The sequence below is a fragment of the Rana temporaria genome, chromosome 13 (genome assembly GCF_905171775.1).
Source record: "Rana temporaria chromosome 13, aRanTem1.1, whole genome shotgun sequence".
Taxonomy (NCBI): Eukaryota; Metazoa; Chordata; class Amphibia; order Anura; family Ranidae; genus Rana; species Rana temporaria.
Window position 1 is genome coordinate 92,879,942 of NC_053501.1, and position 24,560 is coordinate 92,904,501.

Here is a 24,560-nt window from a genome sequence, read left to right on the forward strand (position 1 = left end):
GCAGGGCCCCAAACAGCTAAAGGGGAGATATTTGACAGGTTTGCATCCACTTTAAGCATTAAACTTGAGGTACAGGGCCCCTTAGTGCAGAGATAGGTATGCCTTGGAGAAGTGTTGGACCCCAGAGTAGGCTGAGATACAGCAATAAATATCCTAGTTTCAGTTGAGGTGTCCCATAGGGTCCCTGGAGTAGTCTATAAAGCATTAAAATGGCGGCACCATAAAGCTTGATTCAGTCCATTAAAATTTGTATTTTCCTCTAAAAAGTCAATGTATTTCAGGAGCTGAGAACTCCCTCTTTATCAGGGCTTGTGTGCTGGCAGTGGGTTCAATCTTGTCCTGGACAACTGGCTGCTTGTCTGGCGACATGAATCTCATATTATTCATATTTTACAATTGTTGACCAAATCAAATTTTAATTAATTGACCGGTGCACAAACCCCTATGAAGGGGGAGTTTTGATCCCCTTAAATGTATTGGATGTTTTAGGGGCTCACTGAATTAAACTTTGCGGTGCAGAGAGGACCTGCCGGCACCCAAAGGTATGCCATACAAGTGGCACTTCAGGAAGTTTGGAATGACTTTAGGTACACTTCAGAGTGATTTTGTGTGACTTGTGTTAATGGGGACAAGGACCTCGTCTCCACAACCCTGGCTTGGTGGTTGTGGGGGTCTGCAGTCAGGGGGCTTATTGGAATCTGGAAGCCCCCTTTAACACCATAATCCCTCCTCCACCAAATGATTTGGACCAGTGTACAAAGCAAGGTCCAAAAAGACACGGATGAGCCAGTTTGGAGTGGTGGAACCTGACTGGCCTGCTCAGAGTCCTGACCCCAACCTGATAGAACACCTTTGGGATGGATTAGAGCGGAGACTGCCAGTAAGCCCTTTTCGACCAACATCAGTGCCTGACCTCACAAATACGCTTCTGGAAGAATGGTCAGACATTCCCATAGACACAGGGGCGTAACTAGAAATCACAGGGCCCCATAGCAAAATGTTGTATGGGCCCCCCCCCCCCCCAGAAAAAAAAAATCACGCCCACCAAAATGCCCCACATCCTTTATTTGATATCATTATAACTAAAGAGGACCTGTCATGGCTCTATACATGTATAGAAGTATAAAGAGGGCCTGTCATGGCTCTATACATGTATATAGAAGTATAATGAGGACCTGTCATGGCTCTATACATGTATGTAGGAGTATAAAGAGGACCTGTCATGGCTCTATCCTAGTGATTAGGAACAGAGATCTCTCTCCTCCTCCAGTCAGTCCCACCCCCCCAGTTAGAAACACCTCCCAGGAAACACATGTAATCCCTTCCCTGACAGTGACATTTACACATTAATCAGTGCATTTTAATCACAGATCGCTGTATAAATGTGAATGGTCCCAAAAATGTGTCAAAAGTTTCTGACCTGTCCACCGCAATGTCGCAGTCTCACAAAAAAAAAAAAAAACAGATCACTGCCATTACTAGTAAAAAAAAATAATAATAATAAAAATGCTTGAAGCGCATAATTTCTATTATTACATTGTTATATAAAATAGTTCAACTCACCATATTGCAGAATCAGTAGGAGCCCCGAGCGTGTCACTTGCCAACGTCACCTGCCTTCAGATGCTGATTGTCACTTGCCGCGTCACCAGATGCGGGGTGTCACCTGCCACACATTGCAGATTGTTACTTGCCACGATGTCACACATTGAGGATTGTCACTTGCCACACAATGCAGATTATCACTTGCCACGACGCCACCTGCCACATGTAGCAGATTGTCACTTGCCACATCACCTGCCACGCATTGCGGATTGTTACTTGCCACGATGTCACACATTGAGGATTGTCACTTGCCACACAATGCAGATTATCACTTGCCACGACGCCACCTGCCACATGTAGCAGATTGTCACTTGCCACATCACCTGCCACGCATTGCGGATTGCCACTTGCTGTGTCCCAGAGTAAAGGCAGGCAGCAGAGAGATAATGTAATCTCTCTGCTGCCCGCACAGTGGGGACAGAACTACAATGATGCAGATGATGTCATCTCTCTGCTCCCCCGCCCGCTGATTGGCAAGCAAGCCCGCTCACCCGCTGACTGTTCTCCTGTTCTGCCTGCCACGCCCAGGTGAATGGAGCGTGCTGGCAGAACAGGTGGAGCGGGCTGGCTGGCGGGTGGGCGTCAATTTGCCTCACAGTGGAGCGCGGAGCGGGCAGAACGGGCTGGCAACAATTTGTCTCAGTGCAGCGGGGAGTGGAGCGGGCTGGCGGAAATTTGCCCCTCAGTGCAGGCAGGGCCGGTGCTAGGCAATTTGGCGCCCTAGGCAAGACCAGCTACGTGCGCCCCCCCAAAGAAAATGTCCCTGCATCCATCATATGTAATGTGCACCAGTAAATTTAAGGGGGTGGGGTGGTATGGAGATTACAGGGGGTGGTAGGAAGATAGGAAGATGACAGGGGTGGGTGGTAGGGAGCTGACAAGGGTGGGTGGTAGGAAGCTGACAAGGGTGGGTGGTAGGAAGATGACAGGGGTGGGTGGTAGGGAGCTGACAAGGGTGGGTGGTAGGAAGCTGACAAGGGTGGGTGGCAGGAAGAAGACAGGGAGGATGGAGATGACAGGGGTGGGTGGTAGGGACGTGACGGGGAGGATGGAGAGGACAGGGGTGGGTGGTAGGGAGGTGACGGGGAGGATGGAGATGACAGGGGTGGGTGGTAGGGAGGTGACGGGGAGGATGGAGATGACAGGGGTGGGTGGTAGGGAGGTGACGGGGAGGATGGAGATGACAGGGGTGGGTGGTAGGGAGGTGACGGGGAGGATGGAGATGACAGGGGTGGGTGGTAGGGAGGATGGAGATGACAGGGGTGGGTGGTAGGGAGGTGACGGGGAGGATGGAGATGACAGGGGTGGGTGGTAGGGAGGTGACGGGGAGGATGGAGATGACAGGGGTGGGTGGTAGGGAGGTGACGGAGAGGATGGAAATGACAGGGGTGGGTGGTAGGGAGGTGACGGGGAGGATGGAGATGACAGGGGTGGGTGGCAGGGAGGTGACTGGGAGGATGGAGATGACAGGGGTGGGTGGCAGGGAGGTGACTGGGAGGATGGAGATGACAGGGGTGGGTGGCAGGGAGGTGACTGGGAGGATGGAGATGACAGGGGTGGGTGGTAGGGAGGTGACGGAGAGGATGGAGATGGGTGGTAGGGAGGCGACAGGGAGGATGGAGATGACAGGGGTGGGTGGCAGGGAGGTGACTGGGAGGATGGAGATGACAGGGGTGGGTGGCAGGGAGGATGGAGATGACAGGGGTGGGTGGCAGGGAGGATGGAGATGACAGGGGTGGGTGGCAGGGAGGTGACTGGGAGGATGGAGATGACAGGGGTGGGTGGTAGGGAGGTGACGGAGAGGATGGAGATGGGTGGTAGGGAGGCGACGGGGAGGATGGAGATGACAGGGGTGGGTGGCAGGGAGGTGACTGGGAGGATGGAGATGACAGGGGTGGGTGGCAGGGAGGTGACTGGGAGGATGGAGATGACAGGGGTGATAAAATGTATTACAGGCCTCAGAGGTAGGATCATCGTGCTCCTCGTCATCCCCCTGTTCCTGGCATCAGGGGGATGACGAGAAGCATGATGATGACAGGAGACAGTAGGTGGCATCACCATTGCAAGCCAAGCCAGCCCCCCCCCCCCCCCATTATCATCAAAAAAACATCAGGTCCCCCTCACTCAGCCTGTGCTGTGACTCACGTCGGTCATCTCTCACGATGCTCCCCCACTGGGTTCTGGCGCGCTGATACATGTCCCGCCCTCCTCCTCCTCTAGACCAGCTTGTGTGACAGACAGCACACTGGCTCTATCACACGAGCTAGTCTTCTCTAGGAGGAGGAGGGCGGGACATTGATCACAGCGCGGCGCGCTCTTTTTTAAATCCTCTGCAGTCCGCACTCAGCAAAGCCGTACAAAAGAGCCGCATGCGGCACCGGAGCCGCACTAGACACTCGGCGGCGGCGCGGCGGTGAAAAAAAAAAAAAAAAAAATCGGTCATTTCCTTGCCCTGCTCACCGGGCCCCACTCGGCTGCGGGCCCCATAGCGCCCGCGTGGGTTGCTATGGCGGTAGTTCCGCCACTGCATAGACACACTCCTAAACCTTGCGGACAGCCTTCCCAGAAGAGTTGAAGCTGTTATATCTGCAAAGGGCGGTGCCAACGCAATATTGAATCCTACAGACTAAGACTGGGATGCCATTAAAGTTCATGTGCGTGTAAAGGCAGGCGTCCCAATACTTTTGGTAATATAGTTTACTTTTGAATCTGACATCAAGAACAAGCTTGAGTGTACAAAGTACCTAAATCCCCTAACTCTGTATTAGTCCTGGGCCACAGCATTGGCAGACTCCACAGTGGCAGCCTCCATTGTTATCTCATGACCGATTCACTTCAAGTAAATAAGCCAACGTTAAAAATTTGGTAAAAGGACTATTTTTTTTTTTTTGCTGAGGCATCTAGCTAAGGTAAACGTGTCATTCATCTGCCTCCTGCTCAAAGCTTGCTGCTTGACACATACATGCAAACTGTCTCTCTGTCACTACATCGAAAACTATATCACAAAATTGTGCTATATTTTTTTTTTTAAAGCAATTTAAACTTTAATGAGTTTGGAAACTTCAGATCAACACAAGTGAAGATAGCAGTCAAAAGATATATTGCCACAACAAATGAAATTGATTTTATCTGTTTTTTTTTTTTTTTTTCTCGCTGTCAGTTGTGTAACAATGCAGTCATGTCCCATGAGAACTGGAAAAGCATGGATGTTTTGGTCTTTCAAGTTAAAGGGAAACTCCTCTAAGCACTCTTTAAATGTGGGTACATTATACGGCTATTTCACATACAAACTGTAGAATTTTTTTTTTTTTTTTTTTTATACAATAACACTTTATATGTTTTATCTAAGTTCCTGCTTTGTCTTCAATCATAACTGAGCAGGAATTTGCTTGGAAAGTATCCTAACGCTCAATGCAAGTCGCCTATTTTTCTTATTATAGTCCTGTATCCTTACACTTTTTCTGGAAAGCTTAGCCTGGTAAAGAGGAGAAACAACAAAGTAATCAATAGGCAATAAAATGATGGGAAAGGAGGCACTCATAAAAACAAAAGCTGCGAGTGACGAACTGCAATTATATACCATATTTTCCGGTCTATAAGACGACCAGACGTATAAGACGACCCCCTAATGCTACTGTATTTTCTAAGTTTTTGCCTATACTCACTATATAGGACGATCCCCCTTCTGAGGCTTCATATTGCTTCTAAATCGAAGTTGGATCCATACGGCGCTGAGCCAATCACGGCGAGTGATGTATTCTATTGAATACAAAGCCTGCTTGGATTGGCAGAGGCTGTGACATCATCAGCCCCCGCCGCTCTGACTCACTGTAATGTAGCCTGCTCGGATTGGCAAAGGTTGTCTCCAATCCGAGCAGGCTTAGCAGGCTCTGTGTTCATCATAGGCTGCATCGCCCGCCGGGATTGGCTGAGCGGTGCAAACTGTATGCATACAGTATAACTGAGCATCCCGGCGTTGCTGACATCCATCTGGCAGCTGCTTCACCCGGCGTATGAGACGACCTCCGGTTTTTGGATGAGAAATTTAGATGTGAAAGGTTGTCTTATACGCCGGAAAATACAGAACATAGCATTTTTTTTTTTATGTAGTTACACTTTAAAGCCCAACTCCGGGCAAAAAAAAAAAAAACGTTTTCCCACGAGTCAACTCCAACTTTTTTTAGGGGATTAAGAGAAACCTTTACTAACCCGATTCTCCAAATGGCAATGTCCCACAATCCAGCTGTAGACTGTTCCTGACATGCTCGCGTCCAGAGCAGGTCTATGGGCGTGATGACATCAGGAGCAGTCCACCACACAAGACCATTAGAGACACAGGGACAGGTCTTGTGTGGGGAAGATCAGAGGCTAATGCCGCGTAACACGATCGGTCAAACCGATGAGAACGGTCTGATGGACTGTTTTCATCGGTTAACCGATGAAGCTGACTGAAGCTGACTGATGGTCAGTCGTGCCTACACACCATCCGTTAAAAACCCGATCGTGTCAGAACGCGGTGACGTAAAACACAACGACGTGCTGAAAAAGACGAAGTTCAATGCTTCCAAGCATGTGTCGACTTGATTCTGAGCATGCCTGGATTTTTAACCGATGGACGTGCCTACAAACGATCGGTTTGGTTCTATCGGTTAGGTATCCACTGGTTAAATTTAAAACAAGATTGCTTTTTTTTAACCTATGGATAAATAACCGATGGGGCCCACACACGATCGGTTTGGTCCGATGAAAACGGTCCATCAGACCGTTCTCATCGGTTTGACCGATTGTGTGTACACGGCATTAGACAAGTATATCTCTGATCTTCAATCCCTTAAATAAAAATGAGCAGTTGACCCATGCAGTGCAGGCACAGCCCTAGTGGGCTTTCCGTTGACCACTTCCATATACATATCTAAAAACCATTTAAAAGCTAACAGTTACCTTTTAAATAATCCAAGGGTCAGCATACAAGTGCCAACGCTATTGAAATCTTGCCTTTGGGAGAAATGGCAGGTGGTTTGCAAACCCTGCTGGGAATCTAAGCGAAAGAGTTCAAAGTCTCCGAAAAGAGCTCAAAAGTCATATATACAGTTTGGAAAATGTCCATATTCTTGCTGCGCGTACCATCAATTTAAACTGTTGTTTTATTTATTATTTATCACAGCTAGAGGGCAATACAATTAAATTTCACTTACACAACTAAAATGCTCCCGTGATACTCTGATTTACCACAGATGGATTGAGTAATTGTGTCATTGGTAACCTTGGGCAAATGAGGTTTATGTTGTACGTCGAGGCGTTTTTATTTATACGCATCCGGCTCAAAATAAACTACGTGGCGGCGTCAGATGATCGGAGACAATGTCATTTCAATGTCACGCAGCATGCATGGCTCCAGCCCAGCTGCTCCTGCGGCATCAGAGTGGTTAAAATGCCCGGCAGCCATGGAAAGAGAAAAAGAAATTGGTGCCCTTTCCAGCGTCCTTAACAGGAGCTTCGCCAGTGTTAACGAGGTGGCTGTAATTAGGACTGCTCTAATTAGAGGGAGGCCTATCCAGCACAATTAAAGCTGCAGGTCTCCTGTCGGGAAAGGAGCAGGGAGTGATGTGTGTGCTAAATGCAACTAATGAGGCCCCAGCAGCCTCCCGCGAATGTCAGAGCACCGGTAGCTTGACCTACTTCTGTCCCTATCAGTACTCATGAGAGAGAGACAGGAAGACAGAAGATCTTGAGGTGCACAGAGTTATGGGCATTAGACATTAAAGAAACAGGGCAGATTCTGTGGTTAAGGCTGTAATTTCAGTTGCCAGACACCTGTCACGTAGATGCAACGCCAATGTCGACCTATACCATAGTCCCAGGGTACCATAGACTAGGCTTATCCTGTCGGACTTTTGCCCTTAGGGGCCATAATCCTCACTTAATTGTAGGCTTCTATAATGAGGAGAAAATCATAAATTAGGCATATAGTTAGCTTATAGTGGTTTTGCATGTAGTTTCTATCTTTATTTTTCTGTTCTGGACTAAAAAAAATATGTAATATGTTATTTGGCAGGTAAAAAGGAAACATAGCATTGGAATATTTTGTATTCCTATATCCAGGCAACAGGCGATGCTTTACGCTGATGTCAGATGGGTTACAGATCACCAGTGGCATAGTGCCTTCTGCTTACCTCTGTGAAATTGTCCCCTTCAATGCTACTGAACCTTGATCACTAATGATGCTAGTGTCATCTTGCGGCCTCAGCTAACGAGGGAGCAATTGCATAGAGAAACAGGTAGCCTCATTCATGGTCCTGCCACTGGCGATTTGTCAGTAGTGGAGGAATTGCCTGACAACCTTAGGCTTCAGTTTGCGTGTTTTCACTATCTTCTTGGTTGTAAAAAGACTAAGGTTTACAGAGGTCAATAGCTCAAACTGAAGTTTACACACCCTAGTGAATGAGTCAGAGTAGTGACTCCTCCCCCGCCTATACTGTTAAGGGTTCTAATGTGAAACATTGCATTTGTCTATTTAGATAACAATTCTCCAATTTTAAAAGAACACCAGTGCTCTGGGAATTCTTTATATATATATATATATATATATATATATATATATATATATGTATAATAATTTTTTTTTAAAAGTGGAGTTCCACCCAAAATGGAACTTCTGCTTCTGCCAAATGTATTTTTTTTTGGAGGGGGGGAGCGGACCTATTTTTTAGAAGGTTCCAGCTCCCACTTCCTCCCCGGGCTCCTCGGTGCCAGAAGGAAGTTTATCTCTCCCCCCTCCCTCTCGGCAATCATCTGGGACACGTCACAGGTCCTAGATGATTGCCCGGTCAATCACGGTGTGCGGCATGGCTCGCACATGAGCTGTGCATGCCCGGCTGTGAAGGCACAGCCAGGCGTCCACAGGCTTTTTTCTGGCGCCGCAGAGAGGAGGGGGAGACGAGCGTGGCTTTCGAATGCCCGCATCGCTGAAACCTGGGACAGGTGAGTGTCCAATTAATAAAAGGCAGCAGCTACACTTTTTGTAGCTGCTGACTTTAATATGGGTGGAACTCCGCTTTAAGAGAATATATATAATATTTGTTTATCTTTCTTTTTTTGGAAGACCATAGTTCTACTTTGAGGCCTGGATTTAGCAGTCAAGTTTTAAGTTGATATGGTTGCCAAAATGACAGGCTTTCAATGTATAGATGATGGTCGCATCCCTAAAATTTGCCATGAATATATTGATATACAGGAGGAATACAAGTTACCATCATCTTCAATAAGTATGATGTCCTCTATTGGGCTAATCCTCATCAGTCTTTATACACCTGCATGGGGCACTAGCTGCCAAGGGTCTCCCCATAGCATTTTCAGTTTTACTCTACTACTGCATACAGAAAGGATCATTCCTTAAAGGCTTAGTTCACCTTTCTGACCATGTTTCATGTTACATCCAGGGCTTTTTTTCAGTGGGAACGTGGGGGAATGCAGTTCCGCCACCTTCAGCACTGAATTTATGTGATGGCAAGGGGTACTGGGATATGCTGGGGAATCTATTTTTGTGTGGGGGTCTATTGTTGCTGAGGGGGTCTATGGGCTGGCAGGGGGTCAATTGTTGCTGACTGCTGAAAATCTGTTGATGTTGCTGGCGGTCTATTGTTACAGGGGTGGTATTTTGTAATGGGCAATCCATTGTTACTGAGGGAGTGTACAATTTTACTTGGTTCTGTACTCTCTAAAAAGGGCCGGTACTGGGAATGACTGGCAAGAGATGGTGCTCAGAGGTGGGTAGGGGCGGAGGCAAGAAGTGACTCAGTAGGGGGGAGTTCCTGTACCTGTTCTCTGAGAAAAAAAGCCCTGGTTACATCCATATTTAGAGTGAAACATTGATCACATTCCCCAACCCCTCTATTTACAAACACCCCCCACCTACCTGAATCGTGGGGCTCCTCTCCCTGGAACATCCTATTCATATTTGAATATAGTGAGGCTGTGCGTTGCTCCATCCACACAGCCCCTTTATCCATTCACAGGTGATTGTGAATGAGAAGGCTACAAGTCTGATATGCCTCGCGCTGGCACAAGTGTGGTGACGTTGCCACACTTGTAGCTTGTTTACTTCTGCTAGCCTTAAATTGGTAGATCCGTACCTCTGTATGGACCTGGTAGGGTGAAAAAAATGCAGGAACCTGTGCATTGCACTCACATTGCACTCATTGCTTTTTCAGTGTTCTGCAGGCTTTAATGCAAACATGTAATGTAATTTTTATTTTATTTTTTATGTGGGTGCATTTATTTGTAAATAGTAAGACCAGGTGGGTAGGGTCAAAGGGCTGCTTGAGGCCGATTGGTATCTGACACCACAGATCAAAAGAAGGGGGAGGAATTGGGATTTTTGAGGCACTGATAGGAAACCAGGTTATAAAAATATATAAATATTTATTTGACAATTTTCAAAAATACAAGAATAAAAAACATTTGGGACAAACCCCACAAATCAGATCGGTAACAAGACCATTATTGTCTAATCAGTGGAGCCATTGATCTCGACCGGTTTCGCGGTATAAACCGCTTCTTCAGGAGAGTTATTTTTCTGGCCAAGGCGATCATGTGCTGGGTCAGGCAGTCCCCCCGTGGCGCACGTGGGGGATAATAATGACGGGCTCAAAACAATTGTTTGAATTAATTTAGATAATACTGGGGCGGAAGGAAGACGAGGGTTTGAAGGGACCGGTTAGGACAGTAAGTCCCAGATGGATACAAAGGCAGTTAAGCCAGGCGGAGCCAGTCGTCTAGTTCAGCGTCCCCAGGGAGAGCTCCGTGCATCTGATGACTTTATGATCAACTTACAAGAGGCAATACTCTCCCTATTCAACTGGGTGCATTTATTACATTTTCCAAAAGATGGGCTATGCCAACATGTATTTACCTCGAAAGTTCATTACATTTAATTTTTAAATCCAAGCTTAAAAATACATTGAAAACTGTTTAAGAATTGATAGGTTCTATCCTTTTGTACTCCGCTATTTTTCAGCAGGGTATTCACTTGCTAGCAAGTTTCACCAAGATAAATAAATCAAGGATTCTGATTGGCTTCTTTGGGTAATAACTTACAATTTTGTGGTCATTATTTTATTCAGATTTTTTAGTCAGCCCAAGAAGCAAAATGTTCTCTTTGATATGATTGAAGGCTTGTATGGTTTTCTAGTTATCTGATAATTGCGAAATCCGTGCTTGGCCAAGAAGAGTAAATGGTGGATACCAAGAGCTCTTGCTTGTAAACGAAGGCGCTCTAGATTGTGGGCAAAGACAACAAAGTCCTATAAATTATTTTTCATGGCAGGAGTCTTCTCCTGGGGAACAGTACAGTTCATAAGCACTTACACAATCAGGCCGAGGCGAATTGTACAGACCACTATATTGAATTATTTTACCAACAAATCTGTCACTCTGTCTGAGGCTGCCAATGTTGCAGGGCTTAATAAACCCCGAGAAACCTCTGGTTACTGCATTATGTGTTTTTCATACCTGCTGTGGGTCTTGTACACAAGCTCTGCTCAATTCTTTCCCTTCTCTGCCTTAATTCTCTATAAAAAAATCATGAAAACTGAAATCTGAAAAGAGAGAGGTAATATTATTTTAAAAGGGCATAGTTTGGGAACAGAACACTTTTATTTTAAAGTGCACATGGAACATTTTTTATTAAAAAAATATTTTTGATTATTAATATGTGTGTGCATTTTGAGAAGATGGCAGTGCTATCTGTTTTTTTGCCGCTATCCGCGTCTCTTAGTGAGATCTCCCCTCGCTTCCTGTCATGGTGACAACGGTTTTAGCAGGCAGGAGGGGGAATCCCCAACAGGACCACAGACATAAATAATGTATATCTATATAGATATAGATCTATATCTAGATCTATAGATATAGATATATATATATATCTATAGATCTATATATATATTTTTTTTTTTAAGCAGTACTTAATGTGATTCTAAAGGAAATGCAATGGTTTTGCACAGAGCAGCCCTGATCTTCTTTTTTGGTAACTGCCAGCGGTCCAGGTTCCTCTCCCCTGCCAAGAGCCCCCAAAAGCAAACCTTTTGCTATGGGGGCATTAAAGCAGGCCCACTCCCGAGCCTCACTTTGTGTGTCTATTCACACACAGCGTGCAGTTCGGCCCCACCCTAGCTCTCTCCTCCACTGGCTGTGATTGACAGAAGCAGGAGCCAATGGCTCCCGCTGCTGTGTGAGCCAATGAGGAGAGAGAGACCCTGGAGAGCATAGAATGCATTAAGGTAAAAAACCTTGAGTCTTTAGAACCATTTTAATTGTATCCAAACCCCACAGACTGAAAATGCTATTTAACCCACTTTTCGTATTCAAGGTGAACTCAACCATCCTTCCACGTCTCCACGCTTTGTTGAGAAATCACTTTGAAAAATACCCCCATATAGCATTTTTAGCTACGTCAATCCAGGGTAGATGATTCATGTAGCATTTACATCCTGGAACCCATCTTTATTTAGCTCAGGCATGCAGAAAGGAGGGTGTGCTTAGCTGAGAAAACCCCTCCTCAGATGAAAGAAAAATAAATGTCCAGGAAGACTTTTGGGATGTATGACATCATTTTGGCCTAGACCAGAAATCAGAAAGCAGCTGACTAAATGTAAAAAAAAAAAAAAAAAAACAAGTAAATATAATATAACTTATTATCTATTTATTAAGGCTAGTAGCAAAAGCATTCAAATTTGTTAATGTTCATTGAGAGAGTTTAGTTCCGTTTTAAGTAGAATTGGGAAATACTTGAACCCCTTTCATGATTTTTTGTTGTTGCTGGTGTTCCTGTTAGGCCTCGTACAGACGAGCAGACATATCTGATGAAAACGGTCCGCGGACCGTTTTCATCGGACATGTCTGCTAGGAGATTTTGGTCTGATGGTTGTACACACCATCAAACCAAAATCACCGCGGACAGAGAACGCGGTGACGTATACGACACCGACGTTCTCTGACGCGGAAGTTCAATGCTTCCACGCATGCGTCGAATCAATTCGACGCATGCGCGGGATTTCGGCCCGCTGGTTATACGTTATAACCAGTGGACATGTCCGATGAGTCATACTGAACATCGGACATGTCCGACGGACATGGTTCCAGCGGACAAGTTTCTTAGCATGCTAAGAAACTTTTGTCCGCTGGAAACCTGTCCGCTCGGCCAGGAATCCGGTCCGCTAGGTTCGGTCGTGTGTACGAGGCCTTACGAGGCCTTCTACTTCACTTCCCGTCTGGTAAAATCATTATAACCAAAGCAAAAGTAGGAGAAAGTAAACAAAAATCTCTCTAATAGAGCATCAGATAGCAGGAAAAACCCTACTTTAGAAAAAAATTGTTGTCAGATTTTTGATCCAGGGAATATCTAATTGCCTTAGGGCAAGATATGGCCATTTGCTTGTCTTTATTCAGCCCTTGGGGCACTATATCTTCCATTGATATAAGACGGTATTCCTCCCACTGACACCAATGGTGGGGTACCGTTTGTTTCCATGAAGCCAAATATGGGGCACTATTCACCCCACTAATACTACTGCCACTGGCCAAAGTCTGGGCCCCATTAAGTCTGAAGGATGGTAAACTTTGTTTAGAAAGCTTGGAGACCCTGGCCTTGAATCTGGAAGGATTTTTTTTCCCTTGTACAAGTAAATTGTGCCATTATTTTAGGTTTCCTCTGGATCAACTCTAGGTGCTGTAGTTCTTTATTAGTGTTATTTTTTGTTTGTTGTTGTTGTTGGTTGAACTAGCTGGACTTTTTCGACCTGACTAACCAAATAAAAACATTCTTTATTGCCATCATCAGGTCAACTAATTTTGTTTGAAACCTCTAACATTTAGTTAAGTAATTGAGTGGAATCCCAGACTGATTAAACAGGTTTCATTTTAATATCATTTTTTTTTTCCCAGACCGAAAACCACATTCATAAATTACAATTTAGTTTGAGAAAATATTTCCATCCTGCTTCTGCAAATTTTTTACCTGGAGAAACTACCGCTTCGGGTTTCATTTGATACAGAAAATGTGATGAGACACAAGTATACTAGTATAGGAGGGAAGGATGGGGGTAGATGCCATCACACATCGCTTGCAATAGAAGAGCAGTGTGTAAGGACTGTACATTCACAAGTCAAGTTCAGGATAGATCTTTATGCATGCTGCATCTGCTTCCTTTGCCATTCTAAGTATAGGTTTCACACATTTCCAGTGAATGGTCCTGACATCATTGCCTGAAGGCATTCTCCTTAGACCGCATCACCTGATAGCTCCAGCACATCCCTAATGGCCTAACTTTGGCATCTGTCAGACTAAGTAAAGCCCATAGTCAGACATTTCAATTGGACAGAGAAGAATACAGTTTTAAGAATTGTATTTTTCGGCTAAGTTTACTTGGGTCAGTGCCTGTTTTGTCATGTTCAGAGGAGGTAGCTTCATAACCAGCATCAAAGCAAGCTTAAGAGCTAGGGATTATCAGCGCAGGATTCCCTTCTGTAAATCTTCTTTATGGATCTTGTAAGCCATTTGCAGGTGTTGACTTACTGTTGCAATTTCCTGCCTCCGATTTTTGGCTACTCAGCTTTTTGAGCTTGTGCCTATAGGCAACAGAGGCAATGAGGGACCTTTCCTGCTTATAGCTATCACCTACCAATCTTTGGTAGATGCAGTCATATTATTACATCATTTTATTTGCACATTATTAAACTAGATTTTCTACTAACATGATTTCCAATGTGAGTCTGTGTTTACAGCACCAAAGCTTGTGTGCCTAAAGGATCCAATAATGTAAATTTGGCCTAGTAAATATTGGAAGCCTTTTCAAAAGGGCCTAGAAAGGAGATGTGTTTACCTGATCCTCTGCATTGATAGGCCGGTCCCTGAAACACATTCTGCCCCCTGCTCCAGCAGTCTAAAGTTTTGACGTCTTCAAGATACAAGTCCAAAGGAGAACGAAGATTTGCAGTCCAAGGACCTAGACTATGGAACGCTCTACCAACCAGCATCCGAATGAAGGTGAATCACCTGGCCTTCAGAAAAAAACTCAAAACCCATCTTTTCTGAAGGCAAAAGGACAGTAGGGAACGTATACTAAGCGCCCAGAGGCATTTCAGTTTGCATGTCTAAAGTTTGCATGTGTTGCGCTATATGAGTTTCTCACTCACTCACTCACTCACTCACTCACTCACTTAAGACTAATGCATGACCCATAGTCTTTAGATGTAATGACACAGAGGGACAGTGCATCATCAGAGCATAGGGGAGTGAAATTTGCCAGGGTAGTGAAAGATTGGGTAAGAAAGTGTTTTACTCTCCCATAGAATAAGCGAGCAGTTAACCCTTGCAATGTAGGCCAAGCCACCACTGCCAACATCTCAGAAGACAAGGATTGTTAATCTGCTTATATTTTGCCTCACCAGGTTCCCCCGCCCTGCTGAATAAGCCAAAATTAAAGCTGTTGGTGTCTCTGTAGGGTATCACTTGGCTCAAAAAAAGTTGACTGAAAAGTCAAAGGATCTGGGTGGGAAATTGTTGGCCGAACATTGAATGCATCCAGTTAGTTGAAAATTAGATGATATGATATAAATACAATGTTGTTTTCCTAGTATCTTAAGTTCTTTTCTGGGTTCTGCAGCCCAGAGACTAGAGCTTTGACTGGGATGAAGCCTCTATTCCTAGATCCACATCTTACTAGATAGCCAGACCAAACTATTACTCTCAGCTCTCCGCAGACCTTTATATTTGTCAACTGACTGATGATCAGGGCTTTTTTTCCTCCTTGGGAGCCTGCTGCTGGGTGAAAAGGCTGAGTGCTGACAGAACACTAAAACAGTACAAGGACTGCCAGTTTGTTGTGGGGAACCCATTAGTGTGCACCCCTAGTTAGCGGATAAGCAAATGTTTAGTTTTGTTGTTGAACTTGCTGAAAAAACCCTTGTACATTAAACCTGCGCTGAAAATAAATGCAGGATAAACTGTCATGGACTCTTCCATGATGTCTCTGTCTCATGCATGGTTACCACTGCCAATACCAGTTGAGCCTACCCCTTAGTTTTAAGCTATTGTGCTCTGTAAACAACACAGGAGCAAAAAAGAGTCTGGGAAAATGTGAACAGAATCTGATAGCCTCACCAGTTGGCTGAATATGATTATGCAAAATCTTTATATGCAACATGAACTTATTTTATCTCTAGTGTGGTCCAGTATGGTACATTAATGGTGATTCTGCGCAACATATCACACTAATGGAATAGTGATATCACATAAACAAGATAAATGTAAGAGCTGACAAATAATCAGCATATAGTATTAAATGCAAAGAGAATAGTGAGTCCAAATATAAATATATATATACTCAAATAGTGAATAGTGAGTCCAAAATATATAATACTCATAAGGCGAATGTGCAAAAATATATAAAGAATATTGTGCAAAAAAAACGGAATGGAAGTTCAATCCCAATAGTAAACACAAATCAGCTGTCAGGGCAGATATTCTGAATACACTGGATGAAGGTGAGCACCAGCTCTATGGTGTGAGTGCACGGCCGTGCGATAGAAGATAAACCAGATCCCTGGCTGAGCTCCCGGGACTCTTACCTCTCAGCCCTCCTAAATGGGCATTGATGTACAGGTCACTCGCAGCCTTCTATGGGTGGTCCCTGATGTTTCCTCTCTTGATCTGATGGATCCTTCCTTAATTGGGACAGATGCTCCTCGAAACCAGATGGATGATGTGGGTTATAAGAGAGAGAGAGAGGGGACTCCCATAGTGAGGTAACGTTTGGTGCAGGTAAAATATGTTTATTGAGGAAAAACCTGCACTTACATTAAAATAAAAATAAAAGTGCAACGAGGAAACAAACAAGCGGCGTTTGAATCGCCAGCTTACGTCACTCCGGGTGTACGTCCTCCAATTCCTACGCGTTACGACACCACGTGTCTTCGTCTGGGGCCCCCCAGACGAAGACACGTGGTGTCGTAACGCGTAGGAATTGGAGGACGTACACCCGGAGTGACGTAAGCTGGCGATTCAAACGCCGCTTGTTTGTTTCCTCGTTGCACTTTTATTTTTATTTTAATGTAAGTGCAGGTTTTTCCTCAATAAACATATTTTACCTGCACCAAACGTTACCTCACTATGGGAGTCCCCTCTCTCTCTCTCTTATAACCCACATCATCCATCTGGTTTCGAGGAGCATCTGTCCCAATTAAGGAAGGATCCATCAGATCAAGAGAGGAAACATCAGGGACCACCCATAGAAGGCTGCGAGTGACCTGTACATCAATGCCCATTTAGGAGGGCTGAGAGGTAAGAGTCCCGGGAGCTCAGCCAGGGATCTGGTTTATCTTCTATCGCACGGCCGTGCACTCACACCATAGAGCTGGTGCTCACCTTCATCCAGTGTATTCAGAATATCTGCCCTGACAGCTGATTTGTGTTTACTATTGGGATTGAACTTCCATTCCGTTTTTTTTGCACAATATTCTTTATATATTTTTGCACATTCGCCTTATGAGTATTATATATTTTGGACTCACTATTCACTATTTGAGTATATATATATTTATATTTGGACTCACTATTCTCTTTGCATTTAATACTATATGCTGATTATTTGTCAGCTCTTACATTTATCTTGTTTATGTGATATCACTATTCCATTAGTGTGATATGTTGCGCAGAATCACCATTTATTTATATTCCTGTTTTATGTCATGTAAACATAATTAGGTTTTGCTGCACTATATATTTTTGGTGGATTCACTCATTTAGGATCCATTTTAGCGCAAAAGCACTTTTCACTTTATCCAGTATGGTACATTAATGCACACGCATTGCAAATACGGCAGTCTGGTAATGTAAATAGGCTACCAACCCAGAACAGTAAATACTAAAGGCACAATCGTGCACAGTGGTGGGGCCCTGGGTTGAAGATGGGTTGTAGTGCTGCTAAAACGCACAAATTACCGGAGCTCATATATACAGTATTTGTAAAATTAGCTTTATTGGATTTTTGTGACTTACTGTGTTTTTTTAAATGATGGTACTACTTATGGTATTACTTTTGAACCACAGGTGGTCAGAATGCCCTTTTGAAAGCCTACTGCACCTCTTCAGTCAGATGGCAGCATTATTTTCCCTGAAATGTGAAAATTGTCAGTGAGTGATGTTCACGTCTTTGTGCCATTAATAAAGTTGGCCAGGACAGAATAGCGCCTGTCTTACTTGACATCACACCTCTGATTATTCAGGAGCTTTTGTCAGCTGCTTTATGACTGGGTTTGTGGCGGCCATTTTGTGCCTGTTCTTTCTTGAAGTTGGATGTGTTAAAGTTGTAGCTTTTCGGAGAAGTACTAATCCTCCTTATCCAAGGGACTAATGGTACATAAGATTAACCTCTTCCCTGTCAGAATATTAAGATGCAGAGAAGTAATCCTCTCCAGCTGATAGAACAGGAGAGCTCAGAAATCTGACAGGAAATTGTGACCTGCTTCTGTATAAAACAGCACCTGATTTAACTGCTTTATTGCACATATAAAGCTTTTTCTGTGGGGTGAAAAACTGGAAATACTTTTTTTTTTTTTAGGAAAATACATACAGGTACATCTCCTAAAAATTTGAATATCATCAAAAAGTAAATTTATTCCATTAATTCAATTTAAAAACTTAAATTCATATATTTTATATAGATGTGTTACACACAGAGTGAAATATTTCAAGCATTTCTTTCTTTAAATTTTTGAAGATTATGGCTCATGCCTCGTACACACGACCAGTTTTCTCGATGAGAAAACTGCCATTTTTTAGATTGGTCGGGAAAACCGGTCGTGTGTATGCTCCATAGCAGTTTTCCCGACGAGAAAACTGCCCGCAAAAAAATTTGAACCTGCGTATGCTCAGAATCAAGTATGAGACGGGAGCACTTCATACGTTCGTAATGGAGATAGCCCATTTGTCACGCTGTAACGGACTGAAAAGCACGAAGACTGAGAAGCGTGAATCGTCTCTCACTAAACTTTTACTGACACGAGGATCAGCAAAAGCAGCCCAAAGGGTGGTGGCATTTGAATGGAACATCCCCTTTATAGTGGCGGCGTATGTGTTAAACGTCACAGCGATGTGGTGGTCGGTGTTTTTTTGACTGGACGTGTGTATGCAAGGCAGGCTTAAGAGGAATCACGTCAGGTTTTTGCATGTCAGGGCACGTTGTGTGTACAGGGCATTACAGATAGTGAAAACCCAACATTTGTCTCAGAAAATTTGAATTGTACATAAGACCAATAAAAAAAAGGATTTTTAATACAGAGATGTTGGTTTACTGAAAAGTATGTACAGTATAGTATGCACTCAATACTTGGTCGGGGCTCCTTTTGTATGAATTACTGCATCAAAGTGGCACGGGAAGCTCGGACCAAACAAATGTAAGCAGACATTTTTTGTTTATCTACCTTTACAATAAAGGCAATATTTTGCTATTGGCTCTCCCTTTGTCTTTTATTCCGGGCATCGTGGTGGAGAGGAGACTATAGCCTAGCCCTAGGAGATTGAATTTTCCCCAGTCTTTCTATTCCAGGATTTCCCATATAGCTTTTTCCAGACCTTCTTTTTAACTGAAGAGGTCATGGATATCTGGTGAGCAGGTTTTTCATTTGAGCACATTGGGTGTGATTTGGATTTCTTGTCAAGTGGTGAAGGACTTTTCTATGGTTATATGCATCAAGATTTTTGCTGAAGATTTATGGACTCACAAGATTATTTTATTCTGATTATATTTATATATTTTTTGGATTGTTTCCTGTTTTATTTTACATTATTCTACTATGATTCACACTGTTACACCATGATATGTGGCCCTAAAGTGCATTATTAACATATTTGAGTGTTATTTACTTAACACCCCTTGCCTATCTCTGCCAGCATAGAACTCCTTTTCACTGTAAGGAAATGTATTGCGGTCAAAACATTCAGCAGTACCGGAATATAATAAACATGTGAGACTTTAATTGGGCTTTAAAGAAGAGGACTAATAGAATGTTCCTTTAAGAGAATAGCGCCTTAGACAGGATTCTTAGTTCAGCTCATTACGCGAACGACAGTGGCTGCAAATTGAGTTTGCTGTTGCCGTAAACATGGGGATTCATTATAGGATTAAAATATTTCCACATCGATTTCCTGTAGGTTCCAGAAATCTTTCCTGTCCATCTGCCGTGACTGTAATCTCTGAGATATTCTTCTGTTTGTATTGCAGATAATTTGGAAATGCCAGTACGTAAAGCGATAACTATAGATATTACTCCAGAAGGTATATTTCTCATATTTTCTGATTGCCGTTTGCTAGCACCAGCCAAAACTCAGCCGATTTTTGTTCTTGCGTTTATACGGAAATGTTCATTTGGGCAACCTTGCTTCAGAAATGTATGGCCTGATGTTTTTTTAAGCCTGATTTTGTTTATTTTGTTTCAATGTGGCAGCCATAGCTTTGGCTTTTTCTTTTTTGGCTGTTTATTGCTTGGTCTTCTTTTGTTTAAAGCTCTATATTCCACTGGTTGTGGGACCTGTTTTCTCAATACAGTGGCTGTAATGTGAGAATACAAGTCAAGCACAACATTTAATCTACTCTTGATCCACCACATGCTACATTCAAACTGACAATAAAGGCAGATTCCTTCCACTACAATTTGCAATGGCTGGTGTGATTGCAGCCTTAGTGCCCAGTCTATTCTAGCACCATTCTGTAGGCGCATATTTAGGCAAAGCCATCAATGATTCGCTGGCCAAGCATTTTTATACACCTAAACATCATACCTATATGAGCTGTTGATCATTCCCAAACCACAAACATTGCTATGGAGCTATGCCATCCTCCATTCTTCAGGGAAGGTTTTCTACAAGAGTTTAGAATGTGCCACTGGGGTGCCCATTCAACCAAAACAATGTTTTTGAATTCCGGTACTGATGCTGGACAAGCCTTGGCTTGCAATCAAATTCACATAAAAGATATTAGGGTTGAGATTAGGATTTGTGCAGGCCAGTCAAGTTCCTTTACACAAAACTCTTCAGTCCATGTCTTTATGGTTATGCCCTAACAGAAAGGGACCTTAATCAAACTTTGCCAAAAGGTTGGAAATGCGCAATTGTCTGAAACAGTCTTTCAACCTTTTAAACATGGAGGAACCCTTGTAAAAATGTCTGGGACTCATGAAACCCCTGCTAATAGTTTCTATATTTACAACCCACAATACAATGGTGTGATGGTCAAAAGGAAGAAGAATCCCCCCCCTTACAAATAGCTAAAAAAATCATTGGTGTCATTGGTTACTTTTCTAAGAGGCAGCAATTGCTCATTGCTGAAGGACCTCATAGTAACCTATGGAGGAGTTCTAGGGTTCCACAGAACCCTGGTTGAACAAGGCTGGCCTAAAGTATATGCATTCACATTTATAATACCCTTCAATTGAAACACTTGAACTTGATCATTTGGAGGGGTGTTGACATGTTTTTGGCCATATTGTGTATTTCCATGACCCTTTCTTTTGAGGTAGTCAAGATAAGTAGTATCCCGTACTAATCAACACTTCTGCTGACATTTTTGGCAGTGCACGTTGCATGTCCATATATGGTTAGTTGGCGTGGAATTTGGGTAAATCCAAGGTGGATTTTTCCGTTCTGTTTATTTGAAAAGCCTGGGAGCTATACTACCAAAAATAAGGCATGCTGGGATGTATGATTGAGTAAAAGCTTGTGACCTCCCAGAGAATAGCATGCGTCTTTCCTCATTGATGTTTTTTTTTTTTTCGTACTGTTTAGATCACAGGTCTTCTTTAAAACTGAGCTTTCCTGACAAATTTCCCAAAATGGCTACATGCTTCTAGAAGGAAAACATTGTCATGATGTTGTTTAAATTTGTTGTGAACACAAAATGGGAATAATCTCTCTTCCACAATAAATACGGTGAAAGAGTTCACAGAAGAGTTCCATGACATCCTTGTGCTTCTGTAGAGAACGTGGAGCTCTGACATGACCTTTAATATTCCATTTAACAAGTTCTCATTTGAAAGGAAATAAAAAGAAAAACATCCATCTAGCCAGCAGTCATATGTTAATGTCACCTGATTATCTAAATATGCTTTATCGCCACTGACATTTGGAGCTGAATTGATGACACTGTCAGTTATTCATTTTATTTATGGTGAGTTTTGACATCACTACTTTCCAAATTTAGGTTAAGTCATACAACTATGACATCATTACTTTTTAAATAAAAATAGATGATAAAAAATGGCATCATTAAAAGAGAATTGGGAATTGAAAAAACAAAATAAAAAACAATTATACTCTCCTAAGTGATTGCAGCATTGGTCTGATGCTGCATCTGTTCCCCACCACCTTTAAGACACTGCTGATTGCTCAGTTCTCAGTCTTTAGAGAGCCAGTGACTATCAGAGACTGTCAGCATTCTCTGCTCTGCCCCTCCAGTGCTCACTGGAGCACTGGGCTGTGGAGGGGGAGGGAACAGCTGACTCAGTCTCCCAGTGGTTTGCTGAGAGGCTGACCCAGCTGCTGGTCCAGGCTTCTGGGTGGATCCCATCATTAAAGTTGGGATTGATCCAGAGCCCCGACTGGCTGTGTAACGTAAGCCCACAACAGACTTTAGCTGAAGATGGGTCACGCTAGTGCAGATCTAAGTGCACTCCTGTGGTCCCCATTAGAAGTATGGCTAAAAAAGCTTTGCTACGTAAGCACCAAATCCACTATAGTAGCCCACAGCAGGTACATCCAAGTGAACATCAGGTATTTTATCAAATTCTATTCTTAGGCAGCCGCAAATCATATATGTTCAAATATATACATCGATCACACACTGATAGGTCTGCCCCCTCCTCATGTTCTTCAATGAAAGGCTATGCCTCCTGTACATTGGGAGGCAGGGGCGGACTTTCAATAAAAAACAAAAAAACAAACAAAAGTAACATGATGGTTGTTTTAGACGTTGTTGCGACGTCATTTCGCGCAAAGCACGGCGGGAAATTTCAAAACGTAGCATGCACAGTTCAACCGGCGCGGGTACGCGCTTCATTTAAATGAATCACGCCCCCTACCCGCCGATTTGAATTCCGCCGCCAGAAATACACTACGCCGCCGTAACTTATGGCGCAAAATGTTCCTGGATTTGACTTAAAGCCAGGTAAGATACGGCGGCGTAGCGTATCTCTGATACGCTGCGCCTATCCAATTATATGTGGATCTGGCCCGAGGAACGTAGCCGCCAATCTGGGTGCCTAGCCGGAGCTGCATGTTCTCCATATTAGCGATGATGTCATGGCCTAAGAAGTTTCATTAACAAAATGATGATGTTATGGCCACAATTAACTAATATGGAGCTCAGCATTAACTTTAACTGCAATAATAATTTTAAATAAAGTGCTGAATAAATTGGCACTGATGGTTTATGCATGAGTATACATGCATGTTTTATTCTGTAAACTCCATTACTTAGAACCACAGTGCTTCTCTTACACTGAAAAGCGTTATTTGGATGGTAATAGGACCGATGAACACAAAAAATGGAAATAGCTTAATATATACAGGTGTCTTGAAAGCACAGGTTGATATTATGCATGCAGCTCATCCACTGTGGCATACCGATACAATTAATGCATAGATATCTCAGTCACATAGAATGCACCTACATCATTTGCTGGTGTTCTGTTCCTCTCTCCATTCCATGCTGACATGACCATACACACTGCTGCTTGTTGTACTCGAACGGGCTGAGCTGTTTTGCTCTCTGAATCTCCAGAGGAGCACACCCTGAAATCTCCTTCTCATTAATAGGCAATGAGATGCTATTCTCCTGCTTTGTAAGCTATGTGAAGCCATTGACTAGCCTGCACAGAATATTGGGAATTCATTTTCCAGCAGGAACACAACTGTACCAGGGAGTAGGGGCCTGATTTTTAACCAGGGCTGGTTTTTCTTCTTTGACAATACTAAAGACTATTGCATTGTGTCGTAAGCCAGGATCTGCGGAATGATGAAGGATATATGACTGCACCATAGTTCCTTCATCATTTGAAGCAGAAATGTATTAAGGTACAATGGGGTCTAGGCAAAGTAGCATAATTTGCCCCACATCCCTCCAAATATTGTTAAACATGATTGCATAAAACTTAGCGAATTCATTACTTTTTACTTTTGCATTGTCCATATCTACATGGCCAATACCATCAGCTACCAACTGCCTACCTGTGTATCCTACCTTGTAAAGTGAAAGTTGGTGCACAGCTTTGGCCACCCATGCTATCCAACTGGTTTACTCCAGGCAAGAAGGTTGTAGCTGGGCCCTGTAGACATCTGCCAGACCATAGACTCCTGCCTAGGTTGCCTTGTGGAAGATGCAACTTTAAGTTCAAGGCATGTCTTCCACAATGAGACTAGGACACCTACACACACAAGGCCTCACTATTTGCAATCTACTGTGTTGAAGGACTTACTGTAAGGTCGGACAAAACCGCTGAGAATGGACCGAGGTTCAGTTTCATCGGTCCAAACCGACCGTGTGTATAGCCCATCGGTCTGTTGTCCTTCGGTCCAAAATTTTAAAACATGCTTCAAAATCGAACCGATGGCCCGCTGCCCGATCGGTCTAAACAGATAGTTAGTACAGAAAGCATCGGTTCAAAACCAGCGCATGCTCAGAATCAAGTCAACGTTTTATTCAGCACGTCGTGTGTTTGACGTCACCGCGTTCTGACCCGATCGGTTTTTGGAACGATGGTGTGTACGCACTTTAGACCATCAGGCCACTTTGGCGGTGAACCGATGGAAATGGCCCGTCGGACCATTCTCATCGGTTTGGAACGACCGTGTGTACGCGGCCTAATTCTTAAATCAGACCTCCAGCTTTGGCCACCTATGTTATACA

At 43.5% G+C, this 24,560-nt stretch overlaps 1 protein-coding gene across 7 annotated transcripts in view; it reads left to right on the forward strand.

Moving 5' to 3' along the window:
* CADM3 (cell adhesion molecule 3) overlaps nucleotides 1–24,560 on the forward strand; it is a 620,371-nt gene that overhangs the window by 343,492 nt on the left and 252,319 nt on the right. For 4 of the 7 annotated variants that reach the window (XM_040333870.1, XM_040333865.1, XM_040333868.1 and 1 more), the window contains one exon: nucleotides 19,884–19,937. The exons of the other annotated variants lie outside the window; for them this stretch is intronic. In XM_040333870.1, the coding sequence (XP_040189804.1) occupies nucleotides 19,884–19,937 (54 nt within the window). The remainder of the gene's footprint in view (nucleotides 1–19,883; nucleotides 19,938–24,560) is intronic. 7 annotated transcript variants of the gene reach the window in all.